Source organism: Lepidochelys olivacea, assembly GCF_965140295.1.
Source record: "Lepidochelys olivacea isolate rLepOli2 genome assembly, chromosome: 14".
Taxonomy (NCBI): Eukaryota; Metazoa; Chordata; order Testudines; family Cheloniidae; genus Lepidochelys; species Lepidochelys olivacea.
In genome coordinates, this window is record NC_140424.1 from 17074527 (window position 1) to 17100540 (window position 26014).

Below are 26014 nucleotides of genomic sequence, written 5' to 3' on the forward strand. Positions count from 1 at the left end.
CTTGGAGCATTCAGCATCCTCTCTGCCCCTCCTTGCGCTTCCCACAGCGAGTCCGCCCAGGCGGGGTCCTGGGGAAGCCAGAGGGTCCTGCACCCCAACTCCGCAATAAGACATAACTCTCAGCGAGCCAGTAAAACAGAGGTTTATTAGAAGACAGGAACATGGTCTAACACAGAGCTTGTAGGTGCAGAGAACAGGATCCCCTCAGCTGGCTCCATTTTGGGGGACAGTGAGCCAGACAACCATGTCTGCACTTCACTCCATGTCCCCAACCAGCCCCAACTGACTCTCTCCAGCCCCTCCTCCTCTGGGCTTTGTCCCTTTCCTGGGCCAGGAGGCCACCGGATTCCTTTGTTCTCCAACCCTTTAGCTCTCACCTTGCAGGGGGGAAGGGCCCGGCCATCTGTTGCCAGGAAACAGGGTGTTGGCCATTCTCTATGTCCAGACCCCTGCACACACCTGCCCTCTAGGGCTCTGCAACGATCATACACCCTTATCCCACCACCTAGATACTTAAGAACTGCATAGGGGAAACTGAGGCACCCGCACACTATTCAGAGGAAACATTAAGAACAGTCGCACTTCATCACAATAGTTTATTGCAGAATTCCATAATAGCTTCCCATGTGAAGACTCTTATTCTGAAATAAGAATGTCTACATGGGGAGCTGTTCTGGAATAGCTATTACACTTTAAATTCACATCCTCCCTTTTCCAAAATAATATCCTGGTGCAGACAAACCCTGAGTGTCCCTGTCTTGATACAGATAATCAAGGTTAATTTCCTGTTTGAATTATAATTAATATTGTGGCTGGAGCCTTCCAAATCTATCAGAGTAGAACTTGGAGCAAAGTGCACTCATATTCAGTGGAGAAAGTGACAGGTGGACAAAGCTGTAGGGCTCCATACAGAACATCTGGGACCTGAGTTGCTCTGAAAAGGTGGAGGCAGGGACTGATATATATCGGTAGTGGTTGTCAACTCAGGGCTTGGCTACACTTGTGAGTTACAGCGCAATAAAGGAGCCCCAGGCGCACTAGGTCACTACCCGTCCACACTGGCAAGGCATGTAGAGCGCTCTGACTCCGCGGCTACAGCGCTGCTGGTACTCCACCTTGGCGAGTGGAATAACGTTTGCTGCGCCCCCGGTGGAGCGCTGCGGCACCAGTGTGAACGAGGTGTTGCATTACTGCGCTCTGTTGACCTCTGGAAACGTCCCATAATCCCCTTAATTCAAGTGGCCACTCTTGTCATTGTTTTGAACTCGCTGTAGGAATGCGGATATGCCCTTTCAAAGCTTGGTTTCTGACAGCTGGCTGCTTATCTGCTCCGGGACAAAGGAACCATTACTGAGGAATGCTGCTTGTTTTGAGTGAGTTAGAGAGAGGCGGGGCGGGGTGGGGGGGGAGGGAGGTCTGCTGCTGTCTGAATTTACAAGACAGCATGCTGACACGCTCTCAACCCCCCAAAAATCCACTCTCTCTCCCTCCACATACACACAAAACACTCTCTGTCACACTCCATCCACTCCCTGCATTTGAAAAGCATGTTGCAGCCACTTGCACGCTGGGATAACTATCACAATGCACTGCTCTTTGTGGCATTGCAAAAGCTGCTAATGTGGCCACGCCAGTGCGCTTCCAGCTGAGAGTGTAAACACTCGACAGCGTTTTCCCTGCTGCGGTCTCCGAAGGCTGGTTTAACTCCCAGCGCTCTTCAACTGCAAATGTAGCCATGCCCTAAGAAGCCAACTGATTTATATGGAAACTGTGACAAAGCTTGTGTTTTAATATAATCAGTCAGAAAACCCAGAAAAAAAAACGAATTGTAATATGAAATGGAGTTGATGATCCTGCTGTAAGGTGTATGTGAGGAGGAGGGTTTCCTATATTATGTACTAAAAAAGAACTCAGATATCTGATAGACCGTTCAACTATTCACATCTTTAAAACATGAAACCTTTTCCCTGTAGGACATCCTTCCAAATAAATGGAATTTTCAACCTCATTTGATAAACATTTTAGGAGGATGTTTCTGCTAAAGACAATTTGAAATGTTGACTTTTAAATGATCATTTCAAACTTCGCAGTTAGCATCCTCTTGTGCTGAAAAGAGCAGTTCTCAGCTCTGTTACTGTACTATTGATTCAGGCTCTTTGCAGACTGAGTAGCACAGCCTACATATAAAAATAAAAAATTCAAACATCCAAGAATTAAAATGAAAGCTTAAATTCTGCCAAAAACATAAATCTGTGGAATCTGAAATTCTATGAGTCCTAATTTATATTGCTCCTGCTAATCACCTCGGATTACAGCATTTAGCAGAACTCACACTGAAGTTTTCCTTTAACTTTAAGTGAATTAAAGTCCCTTGAAGCATGTTGAAATAATTTAGGAGTCTCCTTCCATTTCATTAGAAGGTGAATGTTCCTACATTTGAACATCAGTCCCTCCTTGCCACACTTTATTTCAGGTTCCCACAAGAGCTGTTTACACATGCACATAAAATACTATTTTTAAAACTACACACACACAGACAGATTGTTATTGATTTGGAATCTTACACAGGTTTTTTTTAAAAATGTATTTTAAAAAAATTCGGTTCACCTTTAAGCCATTGGAGAAATAAGTATGAGTGTGTAGGCAGTATCTTTAGGGTTGAGAAGTGGGAGCCCAAAGGTTAGTTTGTCTCAGGACAACTCATGATTAGCTGCTTCTCAGCAATTTTTCTGCCTGATGAATAGGGGAAGCCTCTGCACAAAAGAGTTTACTGTGCCAAGCAAGTTGGTTAGTGTAGAGGGACTGGTGCATGGAACATCAGGTACCTTTCCTCCAGATGCTCACTGTTATCTTCTGTCAAATTGTGAGGTTTCATGAGCCTATAGCTTTTGAAATGTATAGCTCTACCAGTTTATAGTATCACATGATGTAACATTAGTTCCTGGGGCTGGAGAGGAAGGCAGTTTTTTCTAATCAGTGTAGGGAAGATGATGTAGCCTCTGCCCTGCAAGCAATAATGGATACTGTTATTGAACAGCCTCTGCACTTTCTCTTCCCTTTTATTTACCCCCACTTAGCCACAGCCAAAAGTGGTGGTGATATTCTTTGATCAGCCAGTATTCCATTGGCATATCAGCAATGACAAAGGAACTTGCCAAACATGCGGGACACTTTGCCACACGGGTAGTAAGTCAGACAACACCACTGAAATTAATATGTATTATATACACCTCTTTATAAACTGTACCTTGCTTTAGCATGGGAACTTCTTAGCTATCTGCACCATTATTTGTGGAGATAGTTTACTAGACTTGAATTGTTTTATGCAGACCTGTGTGTGACACCTTTTTGATTTTCCACAGAGAGTGATCGCAGGACTGTCTTCATTGCTCTAACTGTCTTCAGTCTCGTGGGCACATTTCTGTTCTTTCTGATTAGGAAATCAGAGGAGTCAAACACACTGGAGGAGGAAGTCTCCTCCACTGATGAAAGCACTGTAGACAACTCGTAAGTGCTTATGGCAATAACACATTACCACCCAGCCAAGCACGTGTGTACCTAGTGCATAATGGAAAACTCCTTATTTGCTTCTCCCTCTGAACCAAAAGCATCTAGAATTTGAATAAAGTATAGGAGAGTCCCTGGAGCTATTACCTAGTTGATGCAATCCTTACTTGTTCTCCTCATAGGCGGTACACTTGAGCATGGGATAGGGCATAACAAATAGTGTTTTTTCATTGGTGAGTAAGGGTCTTTGGGGAGACTTCATTTATCTCCCTCCTCTCACTATTAAGCGTATGTATGTTCTTTCATATTTTTCCTTGCCCTTATCTCCAAACAGTAACTATTGGTCTCTAACCATGGAAGTGATTTGGGGATAGAAGCAGAACAGAGTGGGGTTTATGAAGGTAAAAAAAGACCGGGGGTCAGATTGGGATGAGACTGTTTACTTCCCTTCTAAAAGCACATTCTCAATTTGTGTCTCTGCAATAATTCTGCAAGAGAGGGCTGACTTCCTTATTGAGCAGCACAGAAAGAACCTTCAGAGCCTCTCCGAGAATTATAGGAAGCTTGATTCACTCTTATCAGAATTTGTATCTGGTAGTCAAGTGCCTTTGTAGTTCTAAGAGCTTTGTAGGTTTCTAAACCCTTTTATCCACACCCCTTACCTTAAACAATTCTTCCATTGTCCTTTATTAGTTATTTGAAGCTAAGTGGTTTGTAATTTTGGTTTGCTGGTGGAGATAGGGCTTAGAATTCTTACTACTTTGTCTTTTTGGCAGGTGCTTTGTGTATGGGTCTGGATTTTCAAAAGCATCCGCTCAACAAGGCCTGTCGTATCAGTAGCAATGGAGGCTGATTATCTGGCCAACAGTTTTAAAAAAATATCATGCCACAGTGGTAGGCAAGGGTTGTTTGGAAAGATTTAATAACATGTAGAGATCTGTTCAGCTATCAGTTATTATTTAGCTGCAGATCACACATAAATGACCTAGGTATCATGCTGATGTGCACATTAGAAATGCATAGCTATAAGCACTAAAGTCTCTCTGAAACAGTATTTGCAGATACAGTTATTTTATTAGCCAGCTGTAGGATGATTAGAAAGACGAGAGCACATGTAGTGGAGAGAACAAGTCTGATACAGACAAAGCCCAGAGACATAGTGCTATAAAAGAGGATACTCTGTGAATGACATACACCCCCACTAAAGGTAGATATCTTTTTCAACTAGAGGATTATTTCACAAAAATGTTTTATTAAACATAGTGTGTTGAAATTGCTAATTATGGGCAGGAAAATGTACAGAAAACAAAAATATGAATTTGTCTATTTTCCATCATAATGGTAAAAGCATGGTTATCTCTGGTTCATCTTTCTGATCTTAAGAAAATATTTACACAGGTCTATCCAAAGCAAAGCGACGAGGGCAGTGGATGCATTTAGTAAGTATTATTGCACTTTAGAACCATTTCTCAAAAATATTACAACAGATCTATGAACTGTCAAATGATCCTATTTGTACACAACCATATATAAATAATTTTAAACAGAAATTTGGCTTTAATAATGCAGGGCAATAGACCTGCAGTCTCCCCTTCCTTAATCCTGAGACACTTAATCTTCTTTGTTTATCACTCAGCTAAACAACCCTCACAGTTCCCTCCTCTGTTCTTCATTCAGCCAATGTATCATGTAGCCCAGATCCTTCATATCCCAGATCAGTCCAGGATCTTTAGAGTCTTCAGTGGTGGTGCCTGCTTTAAAGTGATATGACACTGAGGCAAAGAGTAGGCTGCATTTGTGTTTTGAAGGCTCTAGGCACCTCCTGGTTCAAGGCTCAGTGGAAAGAGCAAAGATCTCATTCTGTGGAGATTAAAGAGGACTGTTGAACAATTGTGCGAGTTACTGAGTTGAGAGGGAAGCAAAGGATATTTGACAGTCTCAGGACAGAAGTGAAACAAGTCTAGGGAGGTGAAAAAGAGGGTTAACACTAGAAAGGGAGGACAGGATGTGAGAGGGAGAGATCATGGGGATGAGGGGAGGAAAAAAGGAAAAGCCACTCTATGAAAGTAAAAATGTTTCCCATTAAAGAAAGAGCAAGATGAAGTATAAGTTACCTTTTGTATGAATTTACATCAACATTTACAATAAAGTTCAACAATTTAAAAAATAAAAATTCTTCATTCGGATACATGTGTGCAGCTCCCACTGGAGCTTGTAAGTAGTGGCACTTAACTGTTGATATCTGAAGGCAGAATTTGGCCCAAACACATTTAGAAAAACTCAATTACTGTAAAATAAAAATATTCTGAATTGAGATTACAAGAGTACAGTACATAAAACCACTCAGCCTTTAGTCACTGGAAAATGTATTTGGTTGATTTCCCTCTCTACCCTGCCCCCCCACAATAAAACCCTTTCAGATTGGCCTTTTAAGTTAAAGGCCCCCTTTGTAGCAGCCTTATTTAATCAAAGAGAGAAAAAATCAGTACATGATTTGCATCGCTTTAACATATTTGTGCCTTTGGTAAACAGCAAAAGAAAATAAATGCACCCTTAATGTCAGTGAATTTTATTCATTTATATTTTTTCTTTGCAGAGAGATCTATTAAACTGTACTTCACCAAAGAGATTTTGCTCCTTAGTGTTACAACAGCTTATACAGGTAATGAAACAGGCAAAAGGACACAATCATTTGCTAGTGCCAGGGCATTTTATGGGACACTAAATGAGTACCCCTCAATCAGGATCATATTCCTGTATCCCAGTATATATTACTTTAATGTATTGGAGTTTATTACCATTTTGTAGTATTTTTGTACTCTGTTTCTGAAAAATGCTCTTCTATAGATTAATTTTTTTGTACCCAACCCTGCCAAAATTATGGGATTTAATAAGAGTTGTTAAACCCAGTTTAAGGTCAGCCAATTTATATCTTGGCTAGGGCATGGTTTATGAGTCTGCTTTATTACACAGTTTGTCCTTGTTCATACTGGCCAGATTAAATCATGTTAGAACACAATTAAACTGCAGTAAAGTCTAATAATGGTAATTAAACTCATTTTTGTAGATGAGGTCTTTAATATCAGCTCCATCAGACTTGCAATGAAGTGTAGGAGACTTTTGTAAGAGCCCTTGTCCTAAAACCATGTGTGCATTAGGAAAATGTTGCAAAGACTTCCTACATTGCAATCACTGATTTGACTCTGTAGTAGGGCAGCCTCCACGTGGAGTGCCCTCCTAAGGCAGGTCTCTACACAATAAAAACATAAGAATGGCCATACTGGGTCAGACCAAAGGACAAGGTCCATCTAGCCCAGTATCCTGTCTTCTGACAGTGGCCAATGCCAAGTGCCCCACAGGGAATGAACAGAGCAGGTAATCATCAAGTGATCCATCCCCTGTTGCCCATTCCCAGCTTCTGGCAAACAGAGGCTAGGGGCACCATGCCTGCCCATCAGCCATTGATGGACCTGTCCTCCATGAATTTATTTAATTTTTTGAACCCTGTTATAGTCTTGGCCTTCAGAACGTTCTCTGACAAAGAGTTCCACAGGTTAACTGTGCATTGTGTGAAGAAATACTTCCTTTTGTTTGTTTTAACCTGCTGCCTATTTCATTTGGTGACCCCTAGTTCTTGTGTTATGAGAAGGAGTGAATAACACTTCCTTATTTACTTTCTCTACAGCAGTCATGGTTTTATAGACCTCTATCATATCCCCCCTTAGTTGTCTCTTTTCCAAGCTGAAAAGTCCCGGTCTTATTCATTTCTCCTCATACGGAAGCTGTTTCATACCCCTAGTCATTTTTGTTGTCCTTTTCTGAACCTTTTCCAATTCCAATATATCTTTTTTGAGATGGGACGAACATATCTGCACACAGTTTTCAAGATGTGGGCGTACCATGGATTTATATAGAGGCAATATGATATTTTCTGTCTTATTATCTATCCCTTTCTTAATGATTCTTAACATTCTGTTCACTTTTTTGACTGCCACTGAACATTGAGTGAGTGTTTTCAGAGAACTATCCATATGAAGCCAAGATCTCTCTCTTGATTGGTTACAGCTAATTTACACCCCATCATTTTATATGTATAGTTGGGGTTATGTTTTCCAATGCATTACTTTGCATTTATGAACATTGAATTTCATCTGCCATTTTGTTGCCAAGTCACACTGTTTTGTGAGACCCTTTGGTAGCTTTTCGCAGTCTGCTTTGGACTTAATTGTCCTGAGTAGTTTGATATCATCTGCAAATTTTGCCACCTCACTGTTTATGCCTTTTTCCAGATCATTTATGAATATGTTGAATAATACTGGTCCAAGTACAGATCCCTGGGAGACACCACTTTCTCCTTGCACCTGCCTCAGTTTCCTGTTTGTTTGCCCATGACAGACTCTCAGGCTTGGTCTACACTGTAAAGTTATAGCTGCATGCCTGTGTCAGTCACAGGTGTGAAAAAACTACATCCCTTACTGACTTAGTTATGCTGACAAAATATAGTCACAGCTATGTCGATGGAAGAGGGCTTCCATTGACATAGCCAACTTTATTCAGGGAAGTGGTATTCCTATGCTGACAGGAAAACCCAAACTGTTGTTGAAGGCTGGATCTACACTACAGGGCTATGCTGGCATACCCATGCCAGTATAGTCTCCGTAGTGCAGATATACCTTTAGTGTTTGATACAAAACCTGCCTCTGGGCATAATTTGTTCATATATACCAGTGCAGTAATTCCCCTAAAGCCCTTGCAACAAAACTGTTCTTGACAAACTCACAGTAAAAATACTAAGATACAACAATTTTTCCAGTCCTCTCTTCAGGGACAGTGCCTCCAGATCACCCACCTGAGAGTCAATGTGGCACGGTGTTCCCATTTCCTTTTTGCTCTACTCTCCAGGCCGTCCATCTGAGTGCCCAGTCTCATGAACTTTACCACAGTCCTCAAGTCAGGTTGCCCACAAGAGAGCTCCTCACTATGTTCCACACCTCAGGACTCCCTGCCTAAGTCCTACCCATGCTGAGAGCCCAACCTCTTGCTTCGAGGCCCAGCTTCTTCTCACCAGGCTGGATAGGGGTCACTGGCCAAGCCTTCTGCTCATCAGAGGCTCCCAGTTAGGTCAGGTCTCACCAACAATTCTGTTCCAGCTCTCTGCAGAACTCAGCTCTCTCTACCAGGTCTCCTATAGCTCTATCCAAGCAACTTTTTGCTCACTCTCTCTCTTTATATACTTCTAGTCTCTGATTCTCTGAGCTTTGTCTCTCATGTTCTCAGACAGTTGAGCTTTCATCTGGTGACCACCTTCCTCTAGGGGCCAGGACAGGTGCCCTGTTTTAAGACCAGTTGGTGGTCAGTTGACTAGACACATGTCCACACCCCTGAGCAACGTAGATAAGTCAGCTTAATCCCTAGTGTAGAAAGTGCTGAGTTGATAGAAGAAATCAATGGGAGTTTTATCAGGTTTCAAGAGTAGCAGCCATGTTAGTCTGTATCTGCAAAAGGAACAGGAGTACTTATGGCACTTTAGAGACTAACAAATTTATTTGAGCATAAGCTTTCGTGGGCTACAGCCCACTTCATCGGATGCAATAGAATGGAACATATTAATTCAAGCTCAGCAGTTTCTCATTGGAGTCTGTTTTTGAAGCTTTTCTGTTGCAAAATTGCTACCTTTAAGTCTGTTACTGAGTGGCCAGAGAGGATGAAGTGTTCTCCTACCGGTTTTTGAATGTTACGATTCCTGATGTCAGATTTGTGTCCATTTATTCTTTTGCGTAGAATTTTTTCTCTACGCAAAAGCATAAATGGACACAAATCTGACATCAGGACTCATAACATTCGAAAACCGGTAGGAGAACACTTCAACCTCTCTGGCCACTCTGTAACAGACTTAAAGGTGGCAATTTTGCAACAGAAAAGCTTCAAAAACAGACTCCAATGAGAAACTGCTGAACTTGAATTAATATTCAAACTAGATACCATTAACTTGGGTTTGAATAGAGACTGGGAGTGGCTGGGTCATTACACATATTGAATTTATTTCCCCATGTTAAGTATCCTCACACCTTCTTATCAACTGTCTAAATGGGCCATCTTGATTATCACTACAAAAGTTTTTTTCTCCTGCTGATAATAGCTCATCTTAATTAATTAGCCTCTTACTCCACTTTTTGATGTTCTCTGTGTGTATATATATATTTTCTTACTATATGTTCCATTCTATGCATCCGATGAAGTGGGCTGTAGCCCACGAAAGCTTATGCTCAAATAAATTTGTTAGTCTCTAAGGTGCCACAAGTACTCCTGTTCTTAATGGGAGTTTTGTGTAATTCAAGCTGCATTGGGCTCTTAAAGTAACCATGTCAGAAACTTAGTCTAGCTTGAAATATGTTGCTGCCATCTGGTGGCTCAAATTCACCATTACCATCTGTATTGTAAAGGGATTTGGTACAATTCATTGTAAGAGCTCCAAAAGCAGATAATGATTCTGAATTGTTGTGGTCTGTTATTGAAACTGTTCAAAGTTTTGTGAGGCTTTACTGCTCACATGCCATGTAAAATCACCTACTATTACTAGATCTTTATATGGTGTACTATATTTTCTGCAGTAGCAAAGGCCAAAGAGGTTTACTTAAGAGTTCATTTTTGGCCTGGCTTTGTGTTGGTTTAAGCAAATCTCTTTGCACTGTTGTAAATATACTTGCTATGGAAGAGTTGACATTTATAAAATGGACTCTATATATTGAAAAGTCTTATTGCATGACTCATGGTTCTGTGGTCACCCTAGTTGGGACTCAGCCATGTTACCTTCCCTCATGTTAATGACAGTACCAGGGTAGAGAAGTACCAAGCAAAACATTGGTCTTATCTTAGAGTTTAGTTTTACTTTTATTAAGTTTTAGTTAATTATAAGTGTATTGAAAGTAGTAGTACATATTAGGAGCTTAACCTGGAATCTGTCATTTCCTTTATAAGTCTTTGGACAAGGGCTCTTTTTCACAAATGCCATCACTGGACCAAAAAAAAGAAGAATTTTTTCCTGCATTGAAGTCAGGCTTTAAAGACTTGATTATTTGACTGTTTCCCTGAAATGATATTTATAATAATTCTGTGGCACTTTTCATCTGCAAGAATTCCCAAAACAGTTTGAAAACTGAAATACATATTGTCTATAGGGATCACATTGCTCATCACTAAAATAGACCTACCTCTGGGATGGAACACAGCAGCTGGTCAACATTCCGCAATAACAGTACATCACAGGTTAGGACAAGGCATGAAAAATACCACATCTTATTAGAACGTTAGGGGAAGTGTATTAATTAAACACAGCTATTTATAGAGCACCTTAGGTATTTTTTTTAGCTGTGAAATATATAAAGTTTATGAAACGAACAAAATTTGTGTAGGAAAGTATTAACAATCCAAGGGCAGTTTGTCTAGTGGTTAGAGCATGAGACTAGTAGTCAGAAGCTCTATTATTAACTCTACTTCTGACTGATATGTGGCCTTGAGTAAGTCACTTAGCATTTTTGGGCTAGTTTTTCCCTCTGTAAAATGGGGATAATAATGGTTACTTACTTCATGTTAGGGGTGTTATGAGGATTAGGGATTTTTTGTAAAGCACTTTGAAGATCATAGAATCATAGAATATCAGGGTTGGAAGGGACCCCAGAAGGTCATCTAGTCCAACCCCCTGCTCAAAGCAGGACCAATTCCCAGTTAAATCATCCCAGCCAGGGCTTTGAAGATGAAGAGTATACGATAAATATTATGAATGGATATAATACACAAAATAAACAAAGTGGTATATGGTCACCACAACAGTGATGCTTCATGGTATAGGTGAATATTTGTGCAGAATTTAACAAGTCAGAAAAGAGTTGCCCAAGCCGAGATCTAGCCAGAAATGACCAATGTCTTTCTGTGTTGTAGTGACCTCAGAAACATAGCATTAGTGCAGCCCATGTTGCAGTACCTGTTTCTGTGAAAGCCACTACAAGTCTTAAGGTTCTCACAGGGTTCCAAATTTTGTAATGTGCTTTTTTGAAGTGTATGTAAATGACTGAAGCAATGTTTTGGCTGCTGCTGGCAGCAGGCCTACTTAATATAATATTAAATGATCATTCTAGGTGTGTCACTGGGGCTATAGGTTTGACATCCCCATTGTATAATCTTATAACCAACTTCCAGTTATATATTGTTCCACAATATCTGAAAGTAGTGATACAGAATAGGTGTGTGGTTATATTGTCATACATTTATTAAGTGGTGGGAGGTCAAAGACCCATGGTAAAATCTTACTCCCATTGAAGTCAATGTAACTTCTTCCATTGACTTCAATGGAGCCAGAATTTCACCCCAGGTGCAGATATGACACTAACTTCACATGTCATGGTGTGTGGGTTTTTCTAAAATAGTTTATGTATTCTGACTTATGAAAGTCATATAATTATATGTCTTGGAATACTCCTAAACTAATGTGATTGCATCTACAATCTTCGTCTTTTAACCATGTATTTGTGAGAGACAATGGTTAGACAAAAGGAACTTTTGCATAATGGTGTCTGAAATAATGCATAATACTACAGCTGTCAACTTTTGTCTGCCTTTCCTTAAAGGTCTGGAATTAACATTCTTTTCTGGAGTATATGGAACCTGTATTGGTGCTGTGAATAGATTTGGCACTGAAGAGAAAAGTCTTATTGGACTCTCTGGTATTTTTATTGGCGTTGGAGAAATTTTAGGTGAGTCTAAAGAAATTAAAGTTTAAGTTTAAAAAATGAAGTTGTTGAGATTATTGAAAAGGTTGTTTCTACACAAATGTACAGTGCACTACACATGTCAGACTTGCAGCAAAAGTTGCATATGCAAGAAGTAAAGTACAACTAAGATCTGCTACAATACTTGGCGGGGTTAGACTAGATGACCGTTGCGGTCCCTTCTAACCCTATGATTCTGTGATTCATTATTGTGCTGCATCTTATGTAATCATTTACACTAGTACAAACTGAATGCAGAGAAGGATGTGGAATATTACCAGATAAGAGTCTTAGCATTTTCCACCCACTTTGCATTGGTATAAATGACTATGTAAGACGACAACAATAGTGAATCCAGTCTATAGTGTTAATAGGCAATTTTTAGCATTTGTACATCATGCTTTTATGGTTAGCTGCATCTGATTTACATTTTTGTATTGGCAAAAAGAAAAGGAGGACTTGTGGCACCTTAGAGACTAACAAATGTATTTGAGCATAAGCTTTCGTGAGCTACAGCTCACTTCATCGAATGCTGTAGCTCACGAAAGCTTATGCTCAAATACATTTGTTAGTCTCTAAGGTGCCACAAGTACTCCTTTTCTTTTTGCAAATACAGACTAACAGCTGCTACTCTGGAACCGATTTTTGTATTGCTAAGTCTAAACCTTCTTTTTTATAATAAGCTAAGGTTGTATGCTTAGAGGTGAAAGACTAAACATATATCAAAGGTAAACTTAGTACTCAATTAAAATGACTGAATACAAATCTCAGTTGACTAAATCAAAATCTCCTACCCTTTGCTTACACTAGAGCATTTTGGTGTAGCTAACACCATTGAAATCCCCCAACTTGTGAAACACCCTGAATCCACACAGGCATTCACAACATGGTTGTAATTGCACTTGCTCTGAATGAGGCTAAGCACAGTATCATCCACCACTATTACCCTCCAGCAAGGGTTCTCAAACTTCATTGCACTGCAACCCCCTTCCGATAACAAAAATTACTGCATGACCCCATGCAGGGGGACCAAAGCCAAAGCCCAAGGCTTTCAGCCCCAGGTCAGGGCGCTGTAACCTGAGCCCCACCACCCACAGCTCAGGTCTTGGGCTGTGGCCCTGGGCAGTAGAGCTCAGGCTCTGGCTCAGCAAGTCTAATGCCAACCCTGGCGACCCCATTAAAATGGTGTCACAACCCACATTGGGGTCCTGACTCACAGTTTGAGACCTACTGTCCTTCACCATTGCAATCCCTCTGAAGATAGTAAGTACTGGCAGAGCAGCTGCAACAATACAATTAGCCCTTTCAGTACTGTTCCACAAAGCTCCTGCCCACCTTTCACTGATGGCTCTGACAGCCCAGAGAACTCACCTCTGTTACCTGTCAAGTTGCATCCCTCCCCCCGTGGAACCAAGGTACCATTTGGTTGATCTCAGCTCTGCCAGTCCCTCCTTCAGGGTCTATCATAGATAAATTTCTAATGTACATTTTCAACATGTGCTGCCATATCTGAAGTTTGGATTCTTTCTTTACACTGTACATATACAATTAAATGGAAACTTTTTAAACATGTTTCTTTCTTTTTGTCATTAATCCTAATAATTATGTATTCTTTTCCCCTCCTATAGGTGGAGGATTCTTTGGCTTAGTGAACAAAGATAATCGCTTTGGCAGGAACCCAGTTGTGATGCTTGGCATTGTGGTCCATTTTTTAGCCTTTTATTTAATTTTTTACAACATACCAAATGATGCCCCCATTGCTTCCTTCAAAGGAACAGATAATAGTGCTTATATGAATCCAAGGTACAAAGTGTTCTGTTTCTCTTGATCAGCGTAATTTGAAAGCATAGAAATGTAAGGCTGTGGTATGGGCCTTAAGAGGTCTTCTAGTCCATCCTCCTGCACTGAGGCAGGATTAAATATACCATGACCATCCCTGACAGGTGTTAGTCTTCCCTGTTTTTAAAAACCTCCAGTGACAAGGATTACACAACCTCCCTTGGTAACCTGTTCCAGAGGTTGACTATCCTTATACAGTAAAAAGAAAGTTTTTCCTGATACCTAATTTAAATCTTCCTTGCTGCAGATTAAGCAGATTACTTCTTGTCCTATCCTGGCTGGATGTGGAAAAGAGTTTATCGCTGTCCTCTTTTTAACAACCTTGGAAAGAAGCAGCTTGTTCTTCTGTTGGAAAGACAGCTTCAAGCTCTTTTCATTGACTAGTGATCAAGATCCTAGAGAACGTTTCCATCCACAGTTCTCCATTCTCAGTAGCTTCAGATGTTATAGCAATTCATACCAAAATGTAGGCGGTTAAATGGCAGGTCAGAATGGTGTCAGTTCATATTAACTGCATTGTTTGTGAACATTATTACTGATGGTCTGAGAAATTACTTTAGTTATCGTAGATGCCAGTGATTTCCGTTATTCTAATATACCAGAGGGCACAACTATACCACACACTATGACAGCAATTTCTAAAGCCAATTGAATACTCATTGTCCAGGTCCACTCCATTAACTTGTGGCCAGATTCTGCCTGTCCATTACATGGGTGCTCAGTTTGGGGAGTGGGCATCAGAAGCTTTCTTGCCTTGTGCATGCATGACCCCCGTAAGGGCCAAGAAGAATTCTAATCTCTGTGGTCAGGATATTGCAGGGATCACTCTGTTTCTGTGCCCACATTGTTCTACCATCTTGCTTCCTCCACACACACATATGAAGGAGAATGAGTTGGAAGGCAGCAATCCCATGTTTAAATACAAGTAACTGCTAATTTGCCAACGTAAGAAATTGTGAACATATTAATGGACTTGTGTTAAGCATTATATCTGAAATTTTCTGCAATTTGAAAGGTGCTTTTTAAGCCTCCCATATTCATACAGTTTTCATGCTCTCCATATCTGGTGGCTGCAGGCATTAAGATCCAGATATGCTTGCCCATTAACAGAAGAGGAGTCCCAAAGTGAGGTAGTTGTTTTAGCAGCTCCAATTCAGTGTAGGATTGACTGGCTGTAGCACTGGCAGAAAATTTAGAATTTCAGAGTACAAAAATCCTGTAAGGAAATATATCTACCACCCACATCAGTAGTTTTCCATCAAAATTCAAACCTGAATTCAATTTTCTACTTTTATTTCCAAGACAAGTCTGACAAAACAGGTTGTTTATATTGAGAATCTCTATGGGTACTAGCACTAGCCAGTAGCTGAATATCCCTATTAAAGTTGGTTTCATTTTTCCCTGCAGCAAAGAGTTGGCAATTTTATGCAGCTTTCTGTTGGGACTAGGAGACAGCTGCTTTAACACCCAACTCCTCAGTATTTTGGGGTTCCTTTATTCAGAAGACAGTGCACCTGCCTTCGCTGTCTTCAAATTTGTCCAGGTATTATATTGCGTCAAATAGCAAAGTCACTGTGTATGTGAAGATGTCTTTTGGGTATATGAATAATTAGTATTCTACTGAAATAAGGCAGATTTTTTTAGTGAGCTCAATAAATTTAATACTATCCTTCCCAGAAAGGATGGGAGCCTGTTCTGTCTTTTATGCAAAAACTGGTTAAAGTAGTAGCCCTTGGTTCAGGAGAACAATATAAAAGTGCTGTGTTAATGTATTGAGCAATCAGACACTCTCAGGTTTTTGAGTGTGAGCTATCGATAATGGTGGGTTCTGCTTTAATGTCTAAAGGCATGTTCAGATATGCAGATTCTGATTTTTGGTTTAAATATTTATTTACTGGAAGAAGTCTTTGGAGATTGGGTAGTAGGTAACAGCAAATGTATTGGTTAAATGTTGGTTTCCAAGTTTTTTAAAGTTTGTACCACATGTCACTTAGAGTTACCGGTTGTGCCCAGTACTTGGTGAGGGGAACCTGGGCATAAGAAGAATTGAAATGGTCATTTCACATGTCTTAAGCCATCACCCCGAAACTATTTATAATTATGTCAGTTGTGGACTAAATTAGAAGCCCTTCTCATAAATGATTGCTTTCTCCTATTCTGAATGGGTTGATAAATAGCAGACATGAAGCCCAGGTGGAAACCTTTGTGGTTTTGAGCTTTCCCAGATCCTGGATTGTGATGATCAGAAAACTGAGGCATGAAGAGGTGACAAGATTTGCCCAGGGTCACACAATAAATTGTGTGAAATAAACAGAGCCCAGGTGTTCTGACTCCCAGCCATGTGCCTAATCCACTAGATCACAGCTGCTGTGTTTGTAAGGACTTTATTATTTCCAGTGATTTCCCGATGCACCATTCTGTTTTGATAACATTATCCAAGATAATTAAGTATTTAACGTGATGATGGGTCAGCCTAATTATAAAAGTTCTTTAATCTAGCTGGGAGCTAATGAGTATTGTAGGTTGAATCCTTAACAAGGGTAGAGTGCATTTAAGAGCTACACTTGGTAGAAATTTGCAGTTATGTCATACATGCATGCCTCTGGTTCTGTAATAAAGTGCTGTAATACTGGGAAAAGATTATTCAGGTTATTGTTTTATATTCTGTACTTATTCCTTGGATGTGTTGTGCATGAGACACAGTGGTTTCAGTAACAGAGAATTGCATATAGGATACTATAAACACCCTTGTGTGCGGTGTTCAATTCATCCAGTGAACTTAAATGACAGAAGTTAAAACTGAATTTTCTGTGTATCAGACCAAAATAAATATAGTGAAGCCTTTTTACATTTAATATCTGATAAAGGAGTATATTTCTAAGAGAATTAAAGGCTAAATATCTTTCTGTATGCATGTCAGTAATGATAATCTTTACATAGAACAGCTAGACTGCATACCTGAAGTGATAGCTTGTGTTTTGTGTTTTTTCTTTCAGTCCATCTGTGCTGCAATTGCATTTTTCTACAGCAACTACCTTCTTCTTCAGTGGCAGCTCCTGATCATGGCAGTGGTTGGGTTCTTTGGAACAATCTCCTTCTTTACTGTGGAGTGGGAAGCAGCAGCTTTTGTCGCCCGTGGCTCTGACTACAGGAGCATTTGATTCAGGTGTTCCATCAGCCTGATGTGAGGAGATGCACAGAAACATATTTATTGAAATGACTTGAGAAGGTGAAAAGATCACATTAGAGAGGCCGGGATGAAGGAAGCCTCTGTTAAAGCCCTTTCAGTGTAACTGACAGGAACAGTCATAATGAAACATAGAAAAACAAAATGCCAAAATTAAAAGGCTTTCTTTCTTATTTTAATTGACATTGATGTGCAGAAATCACATATTAGAAAATGGAAGGAAAATGGGATCTGTGCATTGAACAATTTTATTCGGATACATCCCTTTGCTGAGTGCCTATTTCTCTCTTTGTGATCAGGTACTATAGAAATTCTAGTTTCATTCCTCTCAAATAGTTTTATTTTTACTTAGATCCAAGCTCTGCAGACTCTTATCTTGTAAAAATTCTTTCTGTGTATGAGGATACAGTGTGCTGCAGCATGTCTACATATCCGAGAAGCCAATCTAACCCATGGACTTCTGTGGCAATAGAGGTGTTTTAAGGGGAACATTTTGTGATGCTGTGCCCCTCCATCCCTTGGTTCCTAAGTATATAACATTGTTGATACCCTATTTTATAGCTTAAAATTTTATCTAGGATCAGTTTTTAAAAAAAGAGAGATCGTAAGTATTATGGGCTGATGTAAAGTATATTAGATACATTTGGACAAGATTTTCTTTATTGAAGCTTATCAGAAGGCTAAGTAAAGTCCAAGATGATTAAGGGCCTGAACCTGAGAAGTGTGGAGCAACTGAATCCCCATTTATATCAACAGGTATTGTGAGTGCTCAGCACCTCTCAGGATCAGGCTATAGATTAGGTTGGCTGCCAGAATGTTCTCCAGGAAATGCTATACAAGGAGTCATAAAGACACGGCTCTCAGCCTGCAAACATTGGGTTCACTGGCATTACTCATGGTTAAAGTTACTCAGGTGTACAAGTATTTACAAGATCAGGGCTTACATTAGTTAGATGTACATGTTAGTAATGGCATCTTGTGATGGGCACGCTTTCCCATTTACCACTTTAAAGCCTGGTTAGAGGGGAAAGAGGACTGTAAAAATTGTCTCTTGTTACTGTACATACAGTATCTGCTCCATGTACATCATCTAAGTAATATATGAATAGCTGATTAATAAAATATGTTTGTCACTCAATAGAACATAGGAAGAACATGCAATAATTTATTCTGCATCATCAAAAAAACTTGGCAGCTAAATTTTGGATGCAGAATTGTTATACTGTAATTGGTGATAATGTAGGCAGCAGATACAACACACCTAGATTTTGTTTACCTAGTTGAACTTTCAGTGCTGGCAGTTAGGTTTTGACTAGTAAACAAATTGATCTGAAGCAATTGAGAATAGATCTGAACACCAAGGTGGAAACTTTTTAAAACACTTTATTAGAAACGTTCTTAGTTCGATTTTTAGTGAGGTACCATCCTTTGTTAGACTGCAAACCTTTTGATGAGCACAGTTGGTATGTTGACTTCTTGTATTTAAAGATGATTAAGAAAGAATTAAATGATGTTTCAGTTTCTCATACTATGTCATAACTACTTAGTGAGCATGGAGGATAAATTTGGTATTGAATTAGGGGAACCCTGTGTCTTTCTGTATCTCCGTGCCAGTCTCAAAGTGGTGCATCACGTGAAATCCTCATGTGGCACAACTAGGGTGACTAGATGTCCCGATTTTTAGTTCTTTGTCCCACATCCCGACAGATGCACGGTCGGGACGCCATTTGTCCCGATGTTGTGGCTTTGGCCGCTCCGGCCACTTTTTTTTTTTTTTTGCTTCCCCCCTATGTCCCGATATTTTGTCCATTGCATCTGGTCACCCTAGGCACAACCAAGCCTGTGCATAGTAAAATGGCACTGTACACAAATTTAGGGGTATTGGCTTTGGGTTCATTCCAGGTTTCTGCTGTGAGGTCAGAAAGGTGTTAGTGAGAGAATTATTGAAACCCCAGATACTTAGCTGGGAAGAGGATAGGTGAGGGAAACTCAAGGAAACCTTATTGGTCAGCAGGAGTTTCACTGAATAAAGTGTAAAAGGGAGTGAGATGGAGAAGAAAATGAAAGGGGAGAAAGGGTTAATATAACAATTCTACGTTGTCAGTCAAACTAAAGGGGAAATTCAGGGCATGGAATCAAATTGAATCAATGTATATGATGTAGCTGGCTGCACATTAGTGCCTCCCATCCACTTCTTTTATTCAGTAATTTCAAATATAATGACAGGTTTCAAAGTAGCAGCTGTGGTAGTCTGTATTTGCAAAAAGAAAAGGAGTACTTGTGGCACCTTAGAGATTAACAAATTTGTTAGTCTCTAAGATGCCACAAGTACTCCTTTTCTTTTTTCAAATATAATATTTTTTATATACCATTCATGAGGGGGGGAAAAGTAAAGACACTAGGAAATCCTTCAGTGATTAGGTATTTTCCTACTGCATTCTTTTTTTATATTTTCTTCAAAGTACCAAAAGGCATAAAGAACTTTAATGAAGAGAGAAAAAAAATCAAGCTTCATACTATTCTTGGAGTCTGTTCTCCACACACCAGTGAGAGAAGATTTTAATTGCTAAAAGATCACAAGGAGCATTCTGTTTGGTAATACATGGGTGAACAAATTGGTGCTTATGGTGATGAGTGCCTTGCAAATGCATTAAAAATAATACAATTTCATTTTAGAAGGTAATACTTACGATGAGATTGCTTTTAAAAATGGTGCTTTATTAATGGATGTCTGTGTGCAGTGTTGTTCATCTGGGATAACAGAAGTATGCAGAGTGCTTTAGTAAAATCTGTAGGGAAAGATTTTCACCTCTAAATTTTCACAATTTCAGCAAGTATTTTGGATCTGATTTTCAGAGGTGCTGAGTACCGACCTCTCACTGCTGACAATTAGAGTTGGGGGTTCTCAGCACCTGTGAACATCCAGAGCATTTGTCTTTTTCTATTCTATCTGATTTGACTCAAAACCAGATAATGTAAGACACAAGGAAGGCTCAGAATTACTTATTAGGTTATTAAAGTGAACTAAGTTTTCTTTTTTGAGCCAAATTTGATAAGAAATTTACAAAATTCTTCAAGCCACATTATGAATGTCAAACATTTTAAAACTGCATACCCTATAAATATATGCACTACTGTTGTAGCCCTGTTGGTCCCATGATATTAGAGACACAAGGTAGGTGAAGTAATATCTTTTATTTATTTATTGGACCAACTTCTGTTGGTGAAAGAGACAAGCTTTCGAGATACACAGAGCCTGACCTGAGGAAGAGCTCTGTGTAGCTTGGAAGCTTGTCTCTCTCTTTATCATGTTTTAATTTGAATTTTTAAGAAAAGTAGAAAAAACCCTCAATTATCCAGGCAATCATGTAACTACATCTAAACTCGCAGACTTATTCCTGTGGAATGTCAGGACATGAAAAATACATTCAGCTGCACAGGATAAAGCACATTAGTCAGCTGTTTTGGATACAATGATCAGCAGTAAAAAGGTTAGTAATGTTGACATCTAATTATGCTCCCATCTCTGTAAGCATTTCTAAAGCTCCTATCACCATATCTAAGCACTGGCAGTAAGGGCCAATTGAGATGAATGGGGTAAAGTCACATTTCTCTTGGCATTTGAATCACTGCCCACTGAATTCAGTTGTGGTCTTTCCATTTTTTTCAATGTGAATTTGATCAGGGCCAGGCTTTCTGTGAATTTCTTGTAGTCTGGTTTGCATGCTTCAAAATCACTAGTGCATTGGTTTATATTGGGAAAATTATCTCCAGAAGCAGAACTGTAAATAGAACTTGGTTAGCTGCAAAGACATATATTTGTTTGTTTGTTGTACCCTTTACTCTTAATGCTGTAATGGTTTCAACTTCCTGTGATGTTACTTTGTGAGTCCTCTAAACAAATGGCAAAATCCTTTAGGAAGAAAGAGGAAGTAAAAACTGATATTCCTGACTTTTGAATGCAACCCCCCGCCCCCTTGATTTTTTTTAAAAAATAGGCCTATATTCATCAGAAAAAGCATAAGGGTATATGTACATTTCTCTTCATTTTGCAGTTCTCAAAAGTTTAGATTCTTATGAAAACAGCAAAATGTATGGAAAGATGTTTTGCAGTCTGGATGTCTATATTCCTTGTTCTTCACTAATTTATATGTTCTAATTTGTATGGTTTTAATTTTGAGTATAATCTACACTAGTAGGTAGGGATGAGAAGGGAAACTCTCATAGTGGTTTATTTTACAAAACCAGGGCCAAATGCTCAGCTGGTATAAATTGGCAAACCTCCAATTGACTTCAGTGAAGCTATACCAGTTTCTATCAGCTGAAGATCGGGACCCAAAAGTTGTAGTGCTCCATGGCTACTACTCTGTTTGAATGTTGCGAACTATTCTCACAGAAATTACCCGATGAGTTTGTCTTCACTAGAAAATTAGGTCATGTTTGAAGAGTTGTGTTAAGTAGCACAATGTTAAACACAACTTTGCAGTCAATATAGACAGGGACCATTTTGTTTAACATCATGCCAGATGGAGATGGGTATACCCAGCTCGAACCATAGCTTTAGCTGTGATCAGCTGTCAGAATGCTAATCTTGATTTTTCTCTCTACAATGAATGCAAAATCATGTTTAACATGACCTAATTTTCTAGCAAAGATGAGTCTTATAAGGCTGTGTCTATGCTGATTCTTCTGGAGTTCTTGCAGCTGTTCCAGTGCTAGCAATGGTGGAAGGAGTAGCAGAGACCAGCTTCCAGTGTATTTTTCAACAGGTCTTCTAACCTTTTGTAGGTGACATGGTGGTAAAATGTCAGCCCTAGTAGAATTTCAAAGAAAACACAGGTTTCAGAGTAGCAGCCATGTTAGTCTGTATCCGCAAAAAGAAAAGGAGTACTTGTGGCACCTTAGAGACTAACAAATTTATTTGATGCATCCGATGAAGTGAGCTGTAGCACACGAAAGCTTATGCTCAAATAAATTTGTTAGCCTCTAAGGTGCCACAAGTCCTCCTTTTCTTTTTTAGAGAAAACACAGTAAGGAACGTTTAAGGGCTAGTCCACACTAGAAGTGCTAAAGTGGCCGGGCTGCAGTGTTGCAGCTGTAGTGCTTCAGCATAGACACTACCTGCACCAGTGGGAGAACCCCTTGCATTGGTGTAGGTAATCCACGTCCCCAACAAGCAGCAGCTAAGTCAGTGGAAGAATTCTTCTGTTAACCTAGCGCTGTGTACACCGGTGGCTAGCTTGGCTTAACTACATTGCTCAGAGGTGTGAAAAATCTACACCCCTGAGTGGCATAGCTGGGTCGACCTCTTTTTAGTGTAGACCAGGTCTAAGAGATTTCTGTTTTACAAGACACTCCACAATGACACGTCACCTGTTTGGTTCAGTAGCTGAGACTCCTGTTTTTTACAATTTCCATTAGCACACTCAACTAATGTCACTTTAGAAACTGTATAGCACTATGTAAAGTGCTAATGAGCAAGCAGTGAAAGAAATATGCTCAGAGCTATAGGAGTGCAATGGAAAGGACATTTGGAAGCAGAGAGAGAGTGTGTCAGAAAGAGCATGTGAGGGGAGAGGTGGTCTGGGTTCAATGAAAAGGATGTTTAGGGAATTAGTTGTTGGCATTAATTCAATTTCTGTTCTGCTAAATTATTATTTCAGTATTGACAAGCCCTCCTCCAAGCCATCTTTTCTGTTTTGTTTACATTTTGATGTCATGCAGAAGTCTTATTAAAATAGTTTTAAGCCTTTTTTACATTAAAAATGGTGTCTTTGGTTATAATTGAGGTCACATTAACTGAAAGTGGAGCCATGTGATGACTGTTACAATGAAAACACTGATCGTATGCAAGTGTTTTGAGTAAAAACAGACTCCTTACTATATTTCTTTTGTGGTTACAGCCACACAAATAAAAGTGAATCATGGCCTGTATTTTTGCTAATTTGCTTATTAAGTTGTCGGAATTGTTGTTGTCACTGTTTTAAGCTGTGCACTCATGCCAGAGGCTTTGTGAAGTTAAGTCAAAATATGTGGGCTGATTGATCTCGGAAAGTCTTTGCATCAACTATATTGGCTTGCTTTAGAAAATGAATGTGTCCTGGAACACCAGCACTCCATTTCAGTCAGGAAGGATTTCACTTCGTGCTAGTCATCATGGCATAGAGAGAGTAGAATATTGAGATGTCTGTGGAAATACAGATCTGACTTCCACTCCCTGATTAGTTTTCTCATCTCACTCCATTTGCAAGCCCATTTTATGAAGACTAGACCCAATCAGTGAAAGGAAGATTTGGTTCCATCCAGTTTTATAGCATGGGATTTATCTACCACCCATAAACATAGTTCTCAAGTTCTGATATTCCCTTCACAACTCCTTTCACATGTCCCTATGATATGCCCTTATAAAATCAATGTAGCTAGCGCCTTGTTGGTCTCAGGATATTAGAGAGACAAAGTGGGTGAGGTAATATCTTTTCTTGGATCAACTTCTGTTGGTGAGAGACAAGCTTGAAAGCTTGTCTCTCTCACCAACAGAAGTTGATCCAAGAAAAGATTATCTCACCCACCTTGTCTCTTGTAAAATCAGTCAGTTTAATGGGCTCCATCTTTGGAACCTATTTAAGAGTCAGATTAGACGCAAGTGAGGAGAGATTTTTGTTCAATCTGATAGCTAGTTGGCTAGAATGTACCATTTGGACCAAACAGTTTTCTTCAGGTGATGAAGAACTGAAAGGTGGTGGTTCTAGTAAACTAGAAAAGTAGCAACTCGAGTAACAATTCAGTTGGCTGTCAGATGCCAAAACTGTGGATGATGAGTGAGGGCAGATGGACAAAAATCTGAAAACTGCAGTGTGGGTAGGAAGCACCTGCATGCAGAAGGACCAGCACAGAGGAAGCTGCTCTGCTGCATTTTCCTCTGAGGATGCTGCATATCTCACATCCACAAAATTCAGTGTGTTCCTACTAGTGCGAGGATTGGATCCTTTCAATATTCTGATTTCTGAGGAGATAAGAACAGCCATACTAGGTCACACTAAAGTCCATCTAGCCTAGTGTTCTATCTTCTGACAGTGGCCAATGCCAAATGCTGCAGAAGGAATAAACAGTTGAGCCATTCCCTGTCATCCAGTCCCAGCTTCTGGTGTTTGGAGGTTTAGGGAAACCTGGGCCGTGTGCGTCCGTTGTATTCATGACTATCTTGGCTAACAGCCACTAATGGACCTCTCTTCTATCAACATACCTTATGTTTATTTAAAATCTGCTGCCTATTAAATTAATTAGGTGATCTATAGTTCTTGTGTTATGTGAATTACATACACTACCCTATTCATTCATTTTGTCTACATCATTCATGATTTTATAATAACATAAAGGCCAAACTGCATTAGATCAGTAGTCCATCTAGCCCAGTATCCTGTCTTCTGACAATGGCCAATGCCAGGTGCATCAGAGGAAATGAACAGAACAGGTAATCATCCAATGATCCATCCCCTGTTGCCCATTCACAGACATCATATCCTGCCTTTATCATCTCATGTTGATCTGTGTGTCTGATAATTCTGTTCTTTACTATAATTTCAGCCAATTTGCCTGGTACTGAAATTGGGCTTACCAGAATCACCTGAGGAGCCCTTTTTAAAAAAATCAGCAGTAGATTAGTTACTCTCCAGTCATCTGGAAAGATGCTGGTTTAAGCAATGGGTTACATACCAGTTAGTAGTTCTGCTGTTTCATATTTAAGTTCCTTCCTTGAATCTCTGTATTCAAAACAGTTAATTCCAATTCTTTACAAAAAGTAAAAAGTAACAAAATAGACTCAGATTTGTTTTCTTTCCAAAAAGCCATGTGTGTCTCAGGACATTTTGGAGTTCTCACTTCACATTTATGGCATGAGGGAAAAAATATAGAAAGAAGGTTTGTGACTCAAATGAAAAATTACTCATTCTGTCATATTAAAGGAAAATAGCCATTTGTTTAGGTCACTTATTGACATTAGCTCCAATTAAGCAAGCACAGCAAGTGTAATGGTCTCTGCTTATTGTCAGGGCCATTCATCTTATGGTAATGGCTGCCCTACATGGGTTTGTTTCTAATATTAATCTTTTTAAAGAAAAAAATACATAAATAACCTGTTTGAAAGAGCCTCATAGTTATACATTATTTATTTCATGATTGCAGGAGAGGGAATGGGATATACAGCTCTGTTAACTGTTCCAGTGCTAAATGATTGTACCAGGGAAAGCTGAAATGTGTTTTCTCCCCCCACTGCAGGCGGGACACTCACAGGCAAGTCATTCAAATGTACATTCAATAGAAATGTGCTTCACTGGGACCTAAGTGTATTCTGGTAGCAGTGAATGAAGTTTCTAATCTACTGATTTTCCTCCTTTTTAATATAAGCAGCTATTTTAGAAGCAGATTTAATTGCTGGCTCTGGGCCTTATAGGGCTGTCTGCACTGTCACACGGGGACCTAGCTTTTGCTCTTTGGGCCCACGTATGGCTACTTCAGCCAACAGGGGCTGATTATCTTTGGAGTGGTAATTAGTTAGAGTGGGAATTATTTATTCATGTCACAGTAGCATCAACAGGTCCCAGTGGAGATTGCCACAGAAGAAGGATGGTTAGTGGATAGGGCTGTGGGAGATATAGGTTCCATTTCTGGCTCAGCTACAGACTTCCTTTGTGTTCTGCTGTGACCATTTGTTTGACTG

The 26014-nt window shown here is 39.7% G+C and overlaps 1 protein-coding gene across 3 annotated transcripts in view; it reads left to right on the forward strand.

Annotated features, from left to right (window-relative positions):
• MFSD11 (major facilitator superfamily domain containing 11) overlaps window positions 1-23232 on the forward strand; it is a 36703-nt gene extending 13471 nt beyond the window's left edge. For all 3 annotated transcript variants that reach the window (XM_084647075.1, XM_084647073.1, XM_084647074.1), the window contains exons 8-14: window positions 3363-3507; window positions 4906-4946; window positions 6104-6169; window positions 12132-12257; window positions 13901-14075; window positions 15519-15654; window positions 17108-23232. In XM_084647075.1, coding sequence (XP_084503201.1) covers window positions 3363-3507; window positions 4906-4946; window positions 6104-6169; window positions 12132-12257; window positions 13901-14075; window positions 15519-15654; window positions 17108-17272 — 854 coding nt within the window. In that variant the 3' untranslated portion in view covers window positions 17273-23232. The remainder of the gene's footprint in view (window positions 1-3362; window positions 3508-4905; window positions 4947-6103; window positions 6170-12131; window positions 12258-13900; window positions 14076-15518; window positions 15655-17107) is intronic.
• Window positions 23233-26014: the final 2782 nt, after the last annotated feature.